General features: G+C 46.4%; 2 protein-coding genes across 3 annotated transcripts in view; one reads left to right on the top strand and one right to left on the bottom strand.

The window, feature by feature from the left end:
• The window catches only part of LOC139391597 (nectin-2-like), a 101,061-nt gene extending 87,976 nt beyond the window's left edge, over nucleotides 1-13,085 (top strand). The window contains exons 7-10 of one of the 2 annotated variants that reach the window (XM_071138985.1): nucleotides 10,399-10,531; nucleotides 10,610-10,676; nucleotides 10,896-10,982; nucleotides 11,658-13,085. In XM_071138985.1, the coding sequence (XP_070995086.1) occupies nucleotides 10,399-10,531; nucleotides 10,610-10,676; nucleotides 10,896-10,982; nucleotides 11,658-11,882 (512 nt within the window). In that variant the 3' untranslated portion in view covers nucleotides 11,883-13,085. Of the gene's footprint in view, nucleotides 1-10,398; nucleotides 10,532-10,609; nucleotides 10,677-10,895; nucleotides 10,983-11,657 lie in introns of those variants that run through there. The other variant, XR_011629584.1, reaches the window with a different exon arrangement.
• LOC139391620 (RIIa domain-containing protein 1-like) lies at nucleotides 11,261-14,794 on the bottom strand. Its single transcript, XM_071138998.1, has 4 exons — nucleotides 14,603-14,794; nucleotides 14,005-14,081; nucleotides 13,776-13,822; nucleotides 11,261-13,671 (listed from the first exon to the last, which is right to left on the bottom strand). Exons 1-4 carry the CDS (start codon nucleotides 14,681-14,683, stop codon nucleotides 13,592-13,594), a joined length of 285 nt encoding a protein of 94 aa, XP_070995099.1. The 5' UTR covers nucleotides 14,684-14,794; the 3' UTR covers nucleotides 11,261-13,591.
• Nucleotides 14,795-18,512: the final 3,718 nt, after the last annotated feature.

The following is an 18,512-nucleotide window of genomic DNA, read 5'->3' on the forward strand; positions in this document are numbered from 1 at the left end:
CACCTGCTAGACTGTTCTGTCACCTGCTAGACTGTTCTGTCACCTGCTAGACAGTTCTGCTAGACAGTTCTGTCACCTGCTAGACCCCTGCTAGACTGTTCTGTCACCTGCTAGACACCTGCTAGACTGTTCTGTCACCTGCTAGACACCTGCTAGACACCTGCTAGACCTCTGCTAGACCGTTCTGTCACCTGCTAGACCGTTCTGTCACCTGCTAGACCGTTCTGTCACCTGCTAGACCGTTCTGTCACCTGCTAAACTGTTCTGTCACCTGCTAGACGGTTCTGTCACCTGCTAGACAGTTCTGTCACCAGCTAGACAGTTCTGCTAGACAGTTCTGCTAGACAGTTCTGCTAGACAGTTCTGTCACCTGCTAGACAGTTCTGCTAGACAGTTCTGTCACCTTCTAGACAGTTCTGTCACCTGCTAGACAGTTCTGTCACCTGCTAGACAGTTCTGTCACCTGCTAGACAGTTCTGCTAGACAGTTCTGCTAGACAGTTCTGCTAGACAGTTCTGTCACCTGCTAGACACCTGCTAGACTGTTATGTCACCTGCTAGACACCTGCTAGACTGTTCTGTCACCTGCTAGACACCTGCTAGACTGTTCTGTCACCTGCTAGACCGTTCTGTCACCTACTAGACCGTTCTGTCACCTGCTAGACCGTTCTGTCACCTGCTAGACAGTTCTGTCACCTGCTAGACAGTTCTGTCACCTGCTAGACTGTTCTGTCACCTACTAGACACCTGCTAGACACCTGCTAGACCTCTGCTAGACTGTTCTGTCACCTGCTAGACCGTTCTGTCACCTGCTAGACCGTTCTGTCACCTGCTAGACCGTTCTGTCACCTGCTAGACAGTTCTGTCACCTGCTAGACATTTCTGTCACCTGCTAGACAGTTCTGTCACCTGCTAGACACCTGCTAGACTGTTCTGTCACCTGCTAGACTGTTCTGTCACCTGCTAGACTGTTCTGTCACCTGCTAGACGGTTCTGTCACCTGCTAGACAGTTCTGCTAGACAGTTCTGCTAGACTGTTCTGTCACCTGCTAGACTGTTCTGTCACCTGCTAGACTGTTCTGTCACCTGCTAGACAGTTCTGCTAGACAGTTATGTCACCTGCTAGACCCCTGCTAGACTGTTCTGTCACCTGCTAGACACCTGCTAGACTGTTCTGTCACCTGCTAGACACCTGCTAGACACCTGCTAGACCTCTGCTAGACCGTTCTGTCACCTGCTAGACCGTTCTGTCACCTGCTAGACCGTTCTGTCACCTGCTAGACCGTTCTGTCACCTGCTAGACCGTTCTGTCACCTGCTAGACCGTTCTGTCACCTGCTAGACTGTTCTGTCACCTGCTAGACGGTTCTGTCACCTGCTAGACAGTTCTGCTAGACAGTTCTGCTAGACTGTTCTGTCACCTGCTAGACTGTTCTGTCACCTGCTAGACTGTTCTGTCACCTGCTAGACTGTTCTGTCACCTGCTAGACGGTTCTGTCACCTGCTAGACAGTTCTGCTAGACCGTTCTGCTAGACTGTTCTGTCACCTGCTAGACTGTTCTGTCACCTGCTAGACCCCTGCTAGACTGTTCTGTCACCTGCTAGACACCTGCTAGACTGTTCTGTCACCTGCTAGACACCTGCTAGACACCTGCTAGACCTCTGCTAGACCGTTCTGTCACCTGCTAGACAGTTCTGCTATACAGTTCTGCTAGACTGTTCTGTCACCTGCTAGACTGTTCTGTCACCTGCTAGACAGTTCTGCTAGACAGTTCTGCTAGACTGTTCTGTCACCTGCTAGACTGTTCTGTCACCTGCTAGACTGTTCTGTCACCTGCTAGACAGTTCTGTCACCTGCTAGACAGTTCTGTCACCTAGAGGAAACACTGATGGTCCTGATACAGGTGTCTCAGAGACCAGTGTGTATTGTTCACCTCCAGTTGAGCTGGTAGAGCAGAGACAGAGGGACCTGATACAAGTCTAACAGGTGTGTCTGTGTCTAGAAGAAAGATGGGTATGTGTCACCTCGAGTAGACGCACATCTATCTGATACCGCTGTGTGTGTGTGTCGCCTGCAGGAAGTGTTGAACATCAACAAGCCATTGATAGATTACACAGAGAACAATGCCATGATCTGCTCCTGTTCAGGTGACTGCTACTGTGTACACAGCAGGGTTGGGATCAATTCAGTTTCAATGCAGTCAATCCAGGAAGTGAACTAAAATTCAAGAACTGCAAACGTCTCATAGAAAGTAAATGGAAACTTTTCAATGATTGAATTGAAATGGAAGTTACCCCAACCCTGGTACACAGACCAAAAGAAAGTTGAGCTTTGTGAGATGTTGAGAACAGACAGAATACCGGCCCAGGTGAAGACAGTTGGAGTAGAAAGGAAGCCACTGCCCATCTAGGTATGTAATAGCTGCCTCATCCTTCACAATGAGTAGCCTCCATTCCCATAGCAGCAGATCAAAAACACTCACATCAGCTCTGTTCCATCCTTCTGACTCTGTGTTGTTACACAGGTACCTTTCTTCCCCACACACACTCCTGTCTCTCCGTGTGTGTGTTCCCTCTCCTCTCGCCGTGTCTAACGCGGTCTGACACACACTTGTGCAGAAGCGTACACACACACTAACTACTTCAGGAGGATTGGACTGGTGTAAAGCTGGCAAGAAATCAATCCTCTCCCTCTTCTCCCTTCTTCCACTCTTCTGTCCTCTGAGCTCTGTATTAAATATGTAGAGGCCTGTGCTGTGCTGGGTGTTTTAAGGGCTAGTGTAGTGTCTCCTTAGGGAACACTGATATGACTCTCATCAACACCGCTCTGAATGACTTGTGTGTGTACATAAGCACTTACAATGAGGATTGTAGTGTGTTACTGTACACACGCACACACACACAATGACTTAGTGTGCTCTGGTGAACACTTAAATTGACTGGCATGCACTCACAAACACTGACTAGTGTCTACAGTACAATGATTATAATGTAAAAAACAACCAGCAGTGTAGCAGTTTGACACACTTAAACCTGTGCACCTGGCACCCACTACCGTACTCCGTTCAAAGGCACTTTAATATTTTGTCTTGCTCATTCACCCTCTGAATGACACATGTCTCGAGGCTTAAAATCCTTCTTTAACCTGTCTCCTCCACTTCATCTGCACTGATTTCAATAAGTGACCACCGATTTCAACTGGATTCAGCTGGTCGGTCTGTCATGGAAAGAGCGGGTGTTCCTAATGTTTTGTACACTCAGTGTATGTGTGTCTTTCTGTACTGTGTTGACTGTCATGTTGAGTGTCATTGTAACGCGCAGCCAGTGTTTGTGTCATGTCTTTCACACAGGGCTGACCTGCTGTTCCACACTGCACCAAGTGTCCTTCACTGCTACCTATTGATTACCTCACACACTGTGCTCCTCGCCCACTGCTATGTATTTATGTCCACTCACCCACTTTATACTTTACTGTTGCTATTGAACTGTCTATCTCTGACACCACACACACATACATACACACACACACACACACACTGAGAGGTGGGAGAGATGGAGGAGCACAATATAGCTAACTGTATATTGAGATTCCGATGAATTGTGACATAAAAATGATTATCTGAGAGAGACAGACTTGATGCAGTGTGTTAGATGCTGTAGGAAGGATCATTATGTGCTCATGGGGGTTGTCTGTCTGGAGGATATTGTCGGTAAGGCCTTTTGATGCATGTACAGCAGTTTGATATTCTTCATCTGTGACATGCGGGGGTGGGTGTGCATGTGTAAATGTGAATATTAGCATCCGTGTGTGTGTGTGTGTGTGTGTGTGTGTGTGTGTGTGTGTGTGTGTGTGTGTGTGTGTGTGTGTGTGTGTGTGTGTGTGTGTGTGTGTGTGTGTGTGTGTGTGTGTGTGTGTGTGTGTGTCAGCCTGTATGATTGTGTTTTTGTAACACTAAATGTGTGCATGCATTTGTAGTGTGCTATATGTAATGTTAGTGTTAAGGACAGACGCTGTGAAGAACACACATCTATAGCAACACCATAGTATGTGGTAATGAGTTCCATCACAGGAGGCTGCTGAGGGGGCTCATAATAATGGCCGGAACGGAGCAAATGGAATGGCACCAAACAACGGGAGACCATGTGTTTGATACCACTCCACTGATGCCGCTCCAGTCATTACCACGAGCCTGTTCTCCCCAATGAAGGTGCCATCAACCTCCTGTGACTTCCATGTATGATCAGCACAAGGCTCCCACAACCTCGAACACCTCCCAGGGAACACAGTAGATGTGAGAGGAACTATATATAACGGTGGTTCTGGTTTGCATTGTGATTCCACAACCATGTGCCCACAGGCCCATTAGATGTCCATGCAAATAACGAGTGCATACTTGAATGTGTATGTTACTTGCGCTGTAACCCTGCATAATCAACAACAAACTAAACCTAGTCACTGAAGCTCGCCGCATAACGATAAGTCCTTTTTTTCGACATACAAATTCTTACCCTCATTGCCTATTCTATTCCATTGTTTATATGCCCAATAGTTTACCATGGCAGAGGAGAATTGTCTTAATGAGAGTTTAAATCTGAATGCAGAGCTAGAGCCGGGACTGCTGTTCTGACTGTGCAGATTCTCTTGAGGGGCATTGGATGAAAAGGGGAGAGAATGCAACTGGAGAGCGGGACCATTACGGCTCCCCGTTCTGTTAATCAGTCTCTTATTCGAGGTAGTCTACTGGAGGCAGCCCCCAATTAGCCGCCTGCTGTGGCCGAGAGGATACATCTCAGTAGTCTGAAGTCATCTCTCTTTCCTCCATCTCTACTGACATTGAACAAATATAGCTATAAGTGATATTACATTCTAGCAAGGCATCCTCCTCTATTGCTTTGACCTAACACAGCCTAACCTGAGACCAGCACAGATTCCATTTCAGAACTTCTCTTTTTATGTGTTAGTAGAGGAAACCGTAGTGGAAATGTTCATTTGTCTCACCTCAATCCCCTCTCAGTAGGAGGCTGCGCTCTGGGCTGGGATCCCTCTGTGCATGGCGGAGTAGTGCTCCAGTAGTTAATAAAGTGGATGTTCTCCTAGGCAGAAGGTCACAGGGCAGGTAAACAGACCAATGGGTGACAGACCAGGCCCCAGGGAAGGAGGGGGAGGTTAGGGACAGTTCACATTATGACACACTAGCTAACTGAGGTGACCTGGGTTCTTATAGTACAACTCATAGTTATCCGGTGTGTGTGTGTGTGTGTGCATGCCTTGTTATGGACCTGCCAGCTGCAACCTGTGTATGTTCTCTCTGTTGCTGGGATGAACAGTTATTTGGTGTGGTTGTGGGTTGGTGTGTGTGTGTGTTCTCTCTGTTGCTGGGATGAACAGTTATTTGGTGTGGTTGTGGGTTGGTGTGTGTGTGTGTGTGTTCTCTCTGTTGCTGGGATGAACAGTTATTTGGTGTGGTTGTGGGTTGGTGTGTGTGTGTGTTCTCTCTGTTGCTGGGATGAACAGTTATTTGGTGTGGTTGTGGGTTGGTGTGTGTTGGTGTGGTTGTGGGTTGGTGTGTGTTGGTGTGGTTGTGGGTTGGTGTGTGTTGCCTTTGGACTACTACAGCCTGCCTAGTCCTATTCCTACCCCTTTTGGTCCTTCTCAACCGGACTGGACAGCTACATTTGGCTAATGCAGCAGGCCGACTGGACCCAGCCACCGCTGTGCCAGTGTAAAGTGGACTGTAAATATTGACGCAGAGACAGCGAGAGGGGAGCCGCGACCTTGTCAGAGAGAGAGGGTATGAGGGAGAGAGAGAGATATCCTGCCTTCTCCCAGGGCGCCTGTCGGTGCCTTAATGCACCATGGCAGGGAGCACACTCTCCCTGCAGAGAGAGGGGGAGATCAACGTCAAACACTCACACACCCACACGCAATTGTATGCATACACACTGTCTTTCCTGCTGTTACACAGACACACACACAGGCTTGGTGTCCCTGACATCCGTTTAATCCCAGACAGTGTAAATGCATGGGGCCAGCTCTGGAGTCACCCTAGATGAATACTGGGCCTGTCTGACAGACTAGAGCTTCAGTACAGCACCAGGCCCAGGCAGGCAGCCAACAGTAGTCCATGTGGTGGTGGTTATATTGTGCAGTGTGTTTTATTGTTAGCAGCAGTAATATAAGACGAGCATACTTGAAGAGGCAGTTCCCAAAGTGATCTGAATTCCTCTCCATCACCCCGTCTCTCCCATTCGTCCTCTCTTCTATCACTGTATGCCCTTGTCCTTATCTACCCCCCCCCCCCCCCCCCCCCCGCCAATATGTGTGATTATGTATGCGGCGCCTGGTTACCAGGATACAGGGTCGCTAAGGAGCGAGGTGTGTGTGTGTTGGGCTGAATGGATGTTGGTAATGTAACACTGTTAAGCCTTTAGGATCTAAGGGCTAGACTTCTCCTCTCCCTGACTGACTGAGCAATGGGATTACTTCAGCTCTCTCTTCATCCTCATCTCTATCAGTGCTGATCAATCCGTCTAGACCTAATCTGTAACCCCATCATCTGGGGTCAGTGGAACCGTGTTTGTCTCATGTGTCCGTTGATGCTCAAACTTAAAAAGTCAACAAAAAAACAATACAGATGGATTTTATGATCAGCAACAATTGGATTGTTTGGCCAATGATGAATGACCCTTTAATCTGTTTGGGTCAATGACTTTTATAGCTGAGGTATAATACATTTGTAGCTCCGGGAGCGGAGAGTGTGTGTGAGGTCAGGGAGGGTAATAAAACAGGCTTATCTCTGCTCATTAGGAGATTAAAGATGCAGAGCTGGAGACGCTACAGATTTGGGCTGCCATATTAAGGAGAGATAAACAAGCGTTTCCCAAACGAAGGCAGCAGGATGGGAGAGGGGAGAGGTAGGGATAAGTGCAGCTAGGCCAGCTCAGCCAGCCGAGGTCACATGAGTCATATGGGCCTGTAGGCTGGGGAAGCATGTTAAGAGGTAGACCTGTATCACCGAGAGAGGTAGGCGGGCAGGCCGCACCGAGAGAGGCAGGCGGGCAGGCCGCACGGAGAGAGGCAGGCTGCACGGAGGTAGGCGGGCAGGCCGCACGGAGAGAGGTAGGCGGGCGGGCAGGCCGCACGGAGAGAGGTAGGCGGGCGGGCAGGCCGCACGGAGAGAGGTAGGCGGGCGGGCAGGCCGCACGGAGAGAGGTAGGCGGGCGGGCAGGCCGCACGGAGAGAGGTGGGCGGGCGGGCAGGCCGCACGGAGAGAGGCGGGCGGGCGGGCAGGCCGCACGGAGAGAGGCGGGCGGGCGGGCAGGCCGCACGGAGAGAGGCGGGCGGGCGGGCAGGCCGCACGGAGAGAGGCGGGCGGGCGGGCAGGCCGCACGGAGAGAGGCGGGCGGGCGGGCGGGCAGGCCGCACGGAGAGAGGCGGGCGGGCGGGCGGGCAGGCCGCACGGAGAGAGGCGGGCGGGCGGGCAGGCCGCACGGAGAGAGGCGGGCGGGCGGGCGGGCAGGCCGCACGGAGTGAGGCGTGCGTGCGGGCGGGCGGGCGGGCCGCACGGAGAGAGGCGGGCGGGCGGGCGGGCGGGCCGCACAGAGAGGCGGGCGGGCGGGCGGGCCGCACCGAGAGAGGCGGGCGGGCCGCACCGAGAGAGGCGGGCGGGCGGCCAGGCCGCACCGAGAGAGGCGGCCAGGCCGCACCGAGAGAGGCGGGCAGGCCCCACCGAGAGAGGCGGGCAGGCCCCACCGAGAGGGGCGGGCAGGCCCCACCGAGAGGGGCGGGCAGGCCCCACCGAGAGGGGCGGGCAGGCCGCACGGCGAGAGAGGTAGGCGGGCGGGCAGGCCGCACCGAGAGAGAGGCAGGCGGGCAGGCCGCACGGAGAGAGAGAGAGGCAGAGAGAGGCAGGCTGCACGGAGAGGCAGGCAGCACAGAGAGGGAGAGAGAGGCAGGCAGCACGGAGAGGCAGGCAGCACAGAGAGGGAGAGAGAGAGAGGCAGGCTGCACGGAGAGGCACAAACTCGCTTTCCTAATCAGCCAGCAATCACCTGGAGACCGCTTAATTATGCACCAGCTATTTTATGCGGCAGTGCTCTAGTGTTCTAGAACTTTGGCAGTATTTTTAAGAATATTTTAAAACTCTAGCAGTATTTTAGACCATACCTCACATTGAGAATACAGGTAGAATCCTTGAGAATACACCGAATGGCTAAACCCTGTCTCAATCTGTGGATGGGGGTGTGAGGGAGGGTATGGGGGTGTGAGTGAGTGTGAGGGAGGGTATGGGGGTGTGAGTGAGTGGGAGGGGGTTTGAGTGAGTGAGTGAGTGAGTGAGTGAGTGAGTGAGTGAGTGAGTGAGTGAGTGGGAGGGAGGGAGGGGGTTTGAGTGAGTGAGTGGGTATGGGTGTGCAGCACACCACAGAGAATTGTGGGTGTGTATAAATGTTGGTGTGAGTGACTGGGATATTGGATAGTATACAAGATGGCCCTGCCATCTGGACTCCGCTTTGTGTGTGTGCGCGCGCACATTCACGGAGCCCAGCCCGTCCTTGTCGGAGGGCAGGGGAGCACGGCGCCAGCTAAGAGAGACAGCGGGCGTGCTCGGGCTGTCTGAGAGATTTCATTAGAATGAGACATGGCTGGCATCCACCACAGATACAGAGGGCATGATCTCTATTCACCACTGCTGGAGTCAATCAGACAGCGGCTGCATCTCAATACTCTAAAGTGGCATCCTCTCCTTTATCTGAACTGATCTGAAAAGAAAGTACCCTAATAAATTATGCTTACCAGATAAAGCTGTCACCGGCCCAGTTTATTCCCTATCAGTAAAAAGGAAAGGAGGTGAGGGGAGGAAATCACTTTGGACTATAGAGTTTTATGGAGAGAGGGAGGAAAAGTTTCAGGTTTTATTGGTCGTATGTACAGGTAACACATGGTATGCTGTACACTGTCCAACTAAATTCTTACTTGCAGGTTCCTTCTTGACAATGCAACCACAATAATAAATAAAATATAAGAATAGGAACATAAAGTAAATGGCTCAGTAGAATAGAATAAACATTTTAGCATCGGTATAATACAGGAAGGCACAATTTATAGTACAATATTCGCCCATGTATCAGGGAAGGGGGGGATTGGAAGACAAGTGAGGATAAAAAAAAGATAGGGATGGTTGAGTTAAGATGGAGCAAGAAAGCACTATAGACAAAAATGGAGCATGGATATAGTCAGATACAAAGTCGACGACCACGGGAGTGATGAAGAGCAAAGGGAGGATGGAACAGAGGTAGTGAAGATTATTAGTACTTCAGAGCCGGTGTAATGGAGACACAGCACCGCCATGTGGACAACAGGCTGTATTACACCAAAATCACCTAGTATAAATCCAATAACTGGACTACTGCCATGTTGTAAATCTTTCTGTCTCATAAGACCTATTAAACTAGACACATTAAACATGCCATGTTCTGAACAATAATGACTTTATAAATGTCAGGGTAAACTACTCTTGAGATCATTTTAAGAAATTGTAATTTATTATTGACTGTTTTAGTTTTAGTGGGAAACCAAAGCGTTTGTATTTTATTCACATGTTGTGGTCTAATTGAAAACAACTGCTTTTAACATGCGAAAAGGTCATTGGATGCTCCATTGTTTACATTACAGAGCGTTGCTATAAGGTCATCAGTACCACAGCCATAATTATAAGCCTAACAACATTCAATCAGGGGACAACCAATTACTTTCCCTGTGTAACTCTCCTCCAATTAGCTGAGCTCCTCATTGCCATTTAACACTCCCTCATTAGCATAATCCCCTGTGCAATGATGGGGAGAATAATGAGATGGGTCACACTGTGTGTTTGTGTACTCCTGTCTTGTGTATAATCCTATTGTTAGTATTGGTACTAGTGGTCATGGTTCATTAGAGGAAGGTACTACAGTCACTACGTCGGATTGTCTGCCTCCCCATGTGACTGTAGTCTACACTAATGTAGACCTTTCTTCTGTAAAGGCAGACACACATTTTCTCTGCATCTCGGCTTGCTCTCTTACACACCTCTATACCTCTCGCATCCACAGACAGTTTATTTGCACCTCTTGTCTCTCTCAAACACACCATTGACTGTAATTAGCCTACTTCATTACTTGGGGATTACATTTTGAATTCCGCTTTCAGAACCTTTCACCACAAATGAAATGATATGTATTGAAATGCACTGTAGAGTTATTCCTGTGCATGTGGGACTACTCCAGCATGTGAATGCTATCACTACTCTGTTGTTAATGTTCTCTCTCTCTTTTTGTACTTATCCCCTTAAACCTCCCTTCTATTATTTGTCTTCCTTCCTATCTCACTTTTTCCTCTCATCTCTCCCTGTCTCTCTCTGCAGGTACTCGACTGCCAGTGAAGGGTTCCACTACAAGCGGTGTTATAGGAGGGCTCATTGGGGTGGTTCTGTTGCTGGCTGTTATTGGGAGTGTTGTGGTCTTGGTCCGCAAAAAACGCAACCAGCACAATGGAGAGTGAGTTTATAACTGTCACTCATACTAAGTGATCATCCTTACTGTTTGTTTTGATTCCCTCCTGTCTCTCTTTCTCAGTGGGCCACCCAAGTACAAGCCCCCTCCCCCTAACAAGCATCAGACCACCAGCAGCTCTACTGATAGGGTGAGGGATGCTGGCCAGCCATAACTTTTAGACTTGCTGTGATGGGAGATGTTTATATATCTCTATATGGCCCCTCAATTTGTATTTTACAATACCACATGTTTTTTTATCAACATTGTTAAAAGATTATGTAGATTATGAAAGTGTCCATCTGAAATAGGTTTTACCCCAACTCAAGAGTAGATGAGAATAATTCTGTATGTGTGCGTGCATCTGCAGCTGAACACCAGTAGAGACCCTGTGGAGAGCAAGGACGGATCCGTGGACCACCTGTACTACGCTCCGCAGGATGCCGAGCCCAGCACGGTAAGAACACAGCCATACATGGGGTGCATCTCTCAATAGTCCTTCTCTCCTGAATCGTTTTCTCAATCTTCAGACATAAATAGACCTGGATGGGTGAAAGCAAATTCCCAGCTGGCCTCCTTGATATTGCTTCCACCTGGCCTGTGTTTTCCTATCAGTATACATTAAGCTCTGTAGCTTTGGCTTATAAAGTGCCTCAACCCAACTCTTAGTTTATTATCTACATCATTTATAATACATCCTGGTAAAGGATTCATGAAACAAAAAGAAATCAATCATTTAACATCTACTTATGATCATTTATTCATCAGTTACTCAACATGATTGCCCTATTTACCAGTACACAAACATGAGAACGTGTAGGAAACTGAAGGGTATGGAGGGCTGCTATGTGGATAGAAGCTGATATACTGAACATGCTATAGATGGAAACATGTGTTTTTAATACTGTAGAAACCATTGCCTTGGTAAGCCCTGTGATTTAACCCTATTGGAGCAGTGGTTAGTAAGTTTGTCCATTGGCTAGAAGACCTGGGATCAAGACTCTCAAAGGGTGTTGCTCTGTCAGTTTGTTCGCTAATGCAAGGGTCACTAGAATACTATGAAGACTGCATTGGTTCTCCTTATTTTTACATGATTATTAAGATTATTTTATATGGTTATCTTTCCCACCAGGACTTGGACGCGTACAGTGATGAGGAATACAATCGTGATGCGGAGGAGTTGCGCTACGCTGGCACCCCCCCTGGCTGGGATGAACCCAGGGTGAACGAAGTCCCGCCCCTGTACGCCCCCAACCAGTACAAGGCCAATGATTACCATGACAAAGAGGAGGACCACCCCCCTGCCACTGGAACATCTCGTGGAGACAGCTTTGTGTCCCAGGCCATGTTTGTGTGAAGACGGGAGACATTGGAAGTGTGTGTGGGACTAAACTTGTTTGTACGTGAAGAACATTGGACACTGGATGTGTGTGTCTGTGGGATGGCTGCAGTGTGTGATGGTTGTAGTCATTGCCGTTCAATCAGTGTCTCCAATCTAGAACTTTACATTGTGTACTAAAGTGAGCATGCTCTACCACAGTATGTTGGTTACAGAATGTACTACGTAGGCCTACTGTTGTGTATTGGGTTCTAATAACGGGAATCATGTTTTTTAAAGGGGGATCCGCTTTAATGTTAAAATGCTGTGCAAGTCAGACACAACATAAAACAACACTAACTTGTATTGCGGTTGGTTGAAACTCCTTTGCATGTTGTGGTTAAAGTACAGTATGTGTGTGAGATTGTTTAATAGGCACAGATCCAGGGCCAGCTTACCCTCTTTGAATCCTAACCATTACCATTAGGGGATAACGTAATACTGACCTTGGATCAGATCAGTGTGTATTGATAGCTCCATCATACTGTGTAATGTAGATGGGCTCTAGGGTCAGGAGACTGGTAGTAGTAGTACACTACTCTGAGATCAAGGCAGTAGGATGATGTTGCCTATAGACACTGGTAGAAGGTCAGTTGTGTGTTTTACTCCCTAAGGATTATGTTTAAGATTTTACATAATGTAATCTGATCCTAGATCTGTGTCTAAGATACAATTCTGGATTCCCGGAGCCCAATACAAGCCATAAGAGAGGGGCAATCAATTGCCTGAACAAATATCAAACAATGTAAGTTACTGACAATCTTGTGTATATATAAAAAGGAAATCTGTTACCTTTTAACATTGACGTGTCTAAACATTGATGATTTGTGCCTGTTTGCTCAGGATTTAAAAGCTCTATTCACATGCTCTACCACAGTATGTTGGTTACAGAATGTATTACGTAGGCCTGCTGTTGAAATGTCCAATATTATCAGGGTCTAGGTTTTTATACAATTTCAGGGTCTTCTCTATACAATCACTTAATTGTTAAACCAGATGTGCCTATTTTTGTAGCGTGTCAGATTATAAAATGTGAATCAAACAGAATTCTGAATGATTTTGTCATCTTTGTGAGATGGATTTGACCTGTTTTTACTGCGCTGTGTATGTTTTTACAGCAAAGCCTGATGCGCTGGTTACTTGATGATTTTAAAGTCATTAAACATTTAAACTGTGTGGTCAGTATTGCTGCTGTCACATTTTCTCATCTTGCTTAAATGTTTTTTGTTTCATCTGATGAGTTGGGGAGTTAACGGAAACGGGAGACCAGAAGGGGGAACTCTGAGGCTTGAGAAAGCGGTTAGTGCTATCGAGAATCCTTGTAACCTTAACCGTTTAATATTTAAACTTCCAATAGGGTAATTTCAGAGTTGGGACATCCCAATGATCCCGTTTAGACATTACCCTGAGAACTCCTGTAAAGAGGCTGTCCACTCCACCCAATAGGCCTATAAATCTTTTCCTCTCAACCAGGGGTATAAAACATCCTCCTTTAGCAATGATGCTCAGTAAGAACATCTGCCTGGGTGCCAATACATTCCCACTTTATATCCTGTTTTATATTTGTATCACATTACTTTGCAACAAATAACTAGTCAATACAGAGGATGTACACAACACAGAGAAAGAGGCCTGTTACAGCTTTACACTTCAATAACAGTTGAACTGCCAAACAATCCGGTAAGGATTCAGTCTGTGCCTGTGTCGGCAGGATCACCCTGCAGTTTGAAGCCAATGATCAAACCAAGGTTTGGGTCGGTGAAGTAATCTGAAAGAGAGAAAATATGTTAATTATTGGTAGTTCTAAGTAAGAGGACTGTCCCTGTCTGTATATTGGTGTACGTGTCAGTTTGTGTTGTTGATTGAACCCACCTGCTGCATACTCTCGAATGTCTGTGGGTCTTTTGAGAAATACATCTCTGTAAAAAACAAAACAAGAAGCAGGTACCCAAGCAATTGGCCAGTTAGACTTCATTACTGTAGCTAAATATGAAATTGAATTATATTCGCTATTGATGTCTGGAGTTTGAGAGCCCTAATGGAGATGGAGAATAATATGTCTGAAAATATACCGTTAGTCAGTGCCAGCCAATTAACAAACCTTAAAAAGTCGCTTATTAAGGCCTCCGTCTCTGGATGCTCTCTCAAATATTTTTCATTGTTGATTCTTGTATTGATCTATAAAAAATACGGAATTAGCGAATGGCTCTCCAGAGGACAGAGGGACAGTTCTAATCTGTCAATACTGAAAAAAAGAGAGGGAGGGGGGGCATCTGTATTTCCATTTTATTCGACAGACAACCTAACATCATACTTCAAGATCTGTCTAATATATACATTGTTGGCTTTGCTTGTCCCAGGAGAAATATAAAGGTGAATGTCCATTAACTTTACTGTCCATTCTACTCTTTCCCATGGCTCATGATATTGGGAAAAGCCCGATGGCAAGAGCAGATTCAAAGTTACCCCACGTAATGTTCGTCATTGCTGAGCCTATCTTTAACCAAGAAATGTATGCTAGCTAACTATTAGCTGGATGAATGCAAAAATGCAGTGAGTGATAGAACAAGAAATCCTATTGTATTTTAATTCCTAATTTTATCGATAGAACTAGCTAACTAAATGTTGGAGAAGCCAAGGAGCACTCATGAAGCTAACGACGTTACATACAGTAGTAAAGTGTTAGCTAGCTAATTTACCTTAAATTGTCGGAGTTGCTGTTGTTGCTCGATGCTTAATGCACCAAAGTCCAGTTTCTCCAAACCACGTTTATCAGCCATTTGATCTCATCAGCTAGCTAATATTCCTTTGATAGCCTGCTTGCTAGCTACCGTTAATATCTTTACCAAAACAAAACATCGCCTTTTGTTGACAAGCCCCACTGTTACTATGGCAACAGCCTGAGTAGAACAGAAGCAACACTTTTCCCACAGAGTTTATCTTTGCTTTCCCCCATGACATTTCTGTAGGTCTCTATGGCTCTGGGTGGCAGCCAATGTGACACTGTTTTTCAGAGCCTGTATTGAGGAATCCAGCCACAGGACATGAGAGTTCTGCCATATTACCCAAACAGCTCATCAGTTGTTGTGACCTAAGCAAGTACCTCTGGAGTAGATGTCTCTACTATAGGCCCGTGCAGGGAGACCAGAACACTCATGGATGGATAATTGATGTGTGAGATTCGTGTTCGCTCCTATTCACTATTGTAGACTATAGAGCACACACATTTTCTTCAGAAAATTGACCTTTTCTAGTTTTACTTACATTTGACTCAAGTCAAGTGTAATATTTAAAATAACCATTATTATGAATTAACATGCTTAATTTGGTTACAGATTAAAATCTTAGAATTGTATTGAGGGGGTTTGGACAAGTAGGGTTGGCAGGGCAGTCAAGAGGAGGGAGGTGTGTACACATGAGGGACTTGGTATAGAAAATCCTGGGGACACGCTCTCTCAAAGGATGGGTTTAACCCAATAATAGGGACCTATAGCGACCTTGCCAAGAGGTCTGGACCACTTGTTGTAACAGTAAGTAATTATCCATTACTTACTTGTCACCAACCCCATCACATTCATTAGGCCAATTACTGTCTGGAACATTTTCAAGTGTCCCCTTGTCTATTCTTCCATCACATTCGTTAGGCAAAATACTGTTAGGCATACCTCTTCACGATATGGTTTCAAAGTAATTTTCTGATAGCCCTAGGGGCTCATTATCAGTGGTGTAAAGTGCTAAAGTAAAAATACATTAAAGTACTACTTAATTTACTTTACTATTTATATTTTTGATTCCTTTTACTGCAGTACATTACTTACTTTTTATTCCATATATTTTCCTTGACACCCAAAAGTACTCGTTACATTTGGAATGTTTAGCAGGACAGGAAAATAGTCAAATTCACCCACTTATTAACCGAACATCCCTGGTCATCCCTACTGCCTCTGATCTGGCAGACTCACTAAACACACATGCTTTGTTTGTAAAGGATGTCTTGAGTGTTGGAGTGTGCCACGGGCTTTCCGGAAAAAAAGAAAAAAACAAGAAAATGGTGCCATCTGATTTACTTAATATAAGGAATTTGAAATTATTTATACTTTTACGTTTGATACTTAAGTATATTTTAAACCAGTATTTTAAGACTTTCACCTAAGTAGAATTTTACTGTGTGACTTTTACTTGAGTCATTTTCTATTAAGTTATCTTTACTTTTACTCAAGTATGACAGTTGGGTACGTTTTCCACCACTGCCCATTATACTGTATAGCACTATCACTTTTCTCTATTCCACTGCAGTTGTAAATTACTTAAACTAAAGATATGCTGCAAAAAATGTAACCTCCAGCCTACTCTTAGTAGGCGACCTTTGGGAAGTGTTTAGACTGGTTATAAGTATCCTTCAACCACACAGCTGCATACATCGTGTATAAAAGACATAACATGTAGAGAAGACATCTGATGAGTCTGTAGAGTGTAGATAGAAGAGACAACGCTCTGAGCTATCCCTCCTAGATCCAGGGACTGCTTCTGCTACTAGTACTAAATCTGATCAGCACCATGGCTTCAACAAAGTTAAACAGTACTGAATGCTCTCTCTAAACCTCACCTTCTGAACAGGACAACTTTTCAAGAGGAGCAAGCCATGCGGGATCTGTCTGCCTGTTGTTTCCAGCACATTGCTTCAGGGAAAACATATATCTTTCTGATTTTTAGTCGTTCTTTTTCTCTTCTCTCTGGTGACACATAAAGAGCGCTTCTACACTTTGTTACATTTTCAGATGATATGTGGTCTTTTGCATAGCTGCATTGCAGCATTCATTGTTTTGCACTCTGTTCTGCTCCAACATACTGTGATTATCAGGGGGTGTTGAATGGAACATTTAGTATTATGGGTACCATCCTTTGGAGCGCTCAGACGACTCTGGCCCTCATGGCAATAGAAAGATCCTTTGGAGCGCTCAGACGACTCTGGCCCTCATGGCAATAGAAAGATCCTTTGGAGCGCTCAGACGACTCTGGCCCTCATGGCAATAGAAAGATCCTTTGGAGCGCTCAGATGACTCTGGCCCTCATGGCAATAGAAAGATCCTTTGGAGCGCTCAGACGACTCTGGCCCTCATGGCAATAGAAAGATCCTTTGGAGCGCTCAGACGACTCTGGCCCTCATGGCAATAGAAAGATCCTTTGGAGCGCTCAGATGACTCTGGCCCTCATGGCAATAGAAAGATCCTTTGGAGTGTTCAGACGACTCTGGCCCTCATGGCAATAGAAAGATCCTTTGGAGTGTTCAGACGACTCTGGCCCTCATCGCAATAGAAAGATCCTTTGGAGCGCTCAGACGACTCTGGCCCTCATGGCAATAGAAAGATCCTTTGGAGCGCTCAGACGACTCTGGCCCTCATGGAAATAGAAAGATCCTTTGGAGCGCTCAGACGACTCTGGCCCTCATGGAAATAGAAAGATCCTTTGGAGCGCTCAGACGACTCTGGCCCTCATGGCAATAGAACGATATGTGTTTATTTGCCACAGCATCCACTACCTGAGCATAATGACTTCCAGGCATGTGTGGCTTGCCTTGAGCTTGTCTGGGTACTGAGTGCCATTGCTGGTAATTATCACTTGGTCCAGCTCAACATGGGACACACATGGTGCATTTAATAGAGCCACGGCTGCTATGTGAGTCTAGAATTGTGAGAGCATTTGTGAGCTTTAGTCCTGTGCAAGAAGTACTGTTCCATGGCTCTCCCGGCATCACCCCAACTCTTTCAATCTGAATTACTTGCCTCTGTTTTGGGCGTATGTACAATGAGGCACGCAGGGCTGTTGTAGCCCTCCCCTACAAGACAACCACCGTGCTTGTAGAACTGTAACCTACCTCTGTATGTCTCTACTGTAGCTGGTGCCAATAATCTACTGTCTAACCCATCTGCAACTACACAAGCAAACTCTGCCCCTTCACTTGTCTCAACACATTGTTTGTGTTACTCATGGTGCATCAACCCTGTCGTCTACACCATCCGTAACCAAGAGGTGTGCACTGATACATCTGTGCTATAGAAGTCAGGTGGAAAGAGAGCATTCAGCAAGAGGAGGATGAGGGGGATTCAGGAGGTTGAGAGTCCAACAGGGCAGAGAAAAGACCACAGAGGGATGGGGTGGGGAAGGAGGGGAGCAAGAGACTGCAACCAGACCCCTCTGTCCTTCCTCCTCCGTTCTCTCTGGTTGATGTGTGACTCACTGATCTGACTGCAGGAAGACAGCTAAACTAATTGGATATCTTATTACAGTTGTGATTGTTCACGTGTGCTAGTTTTCACTGGATGTGTTTTGGGACACATTTAAAGGATACATTTATATGAGCCAGGAAAAACTGTAATCCATGTCTCGTATTTCTTTAAACAGCAACAACAAATTTGGGCTAACTTTAACCACCGCTAGATAAAAACCAATAGGAGTGATGGGGCAACTGTGTTTATCCTAGCTCGTAGACTATTTTCAGAGTAAGAAACAATCTAACAAGAAGTTAATGAATTAATCCTCTTAAACTGTGTTTCAACGTCTTACTATGTGCGCTTCTAATAAGTTAACATGTTTGAGGTGTGTTTTCAG

This window comes from Oncorhynchus clarkii, chromosome 3 (assembly GCF_045791955.1).
Source record: "Oncorhynchus clarkii lewisi isolate Uvic-CL-2024 chromosome 3, UVic_Ocla_1.0, whole genome shotgun sequence".
NCBI classification, from domain to species: domain Eukaryota; kingdom Metazoa; phylum Chordata; class Actinopteri; order Salmoniformes; family Salmonidae; genus Oncorhynchus; species Oncorhynchus clarkii.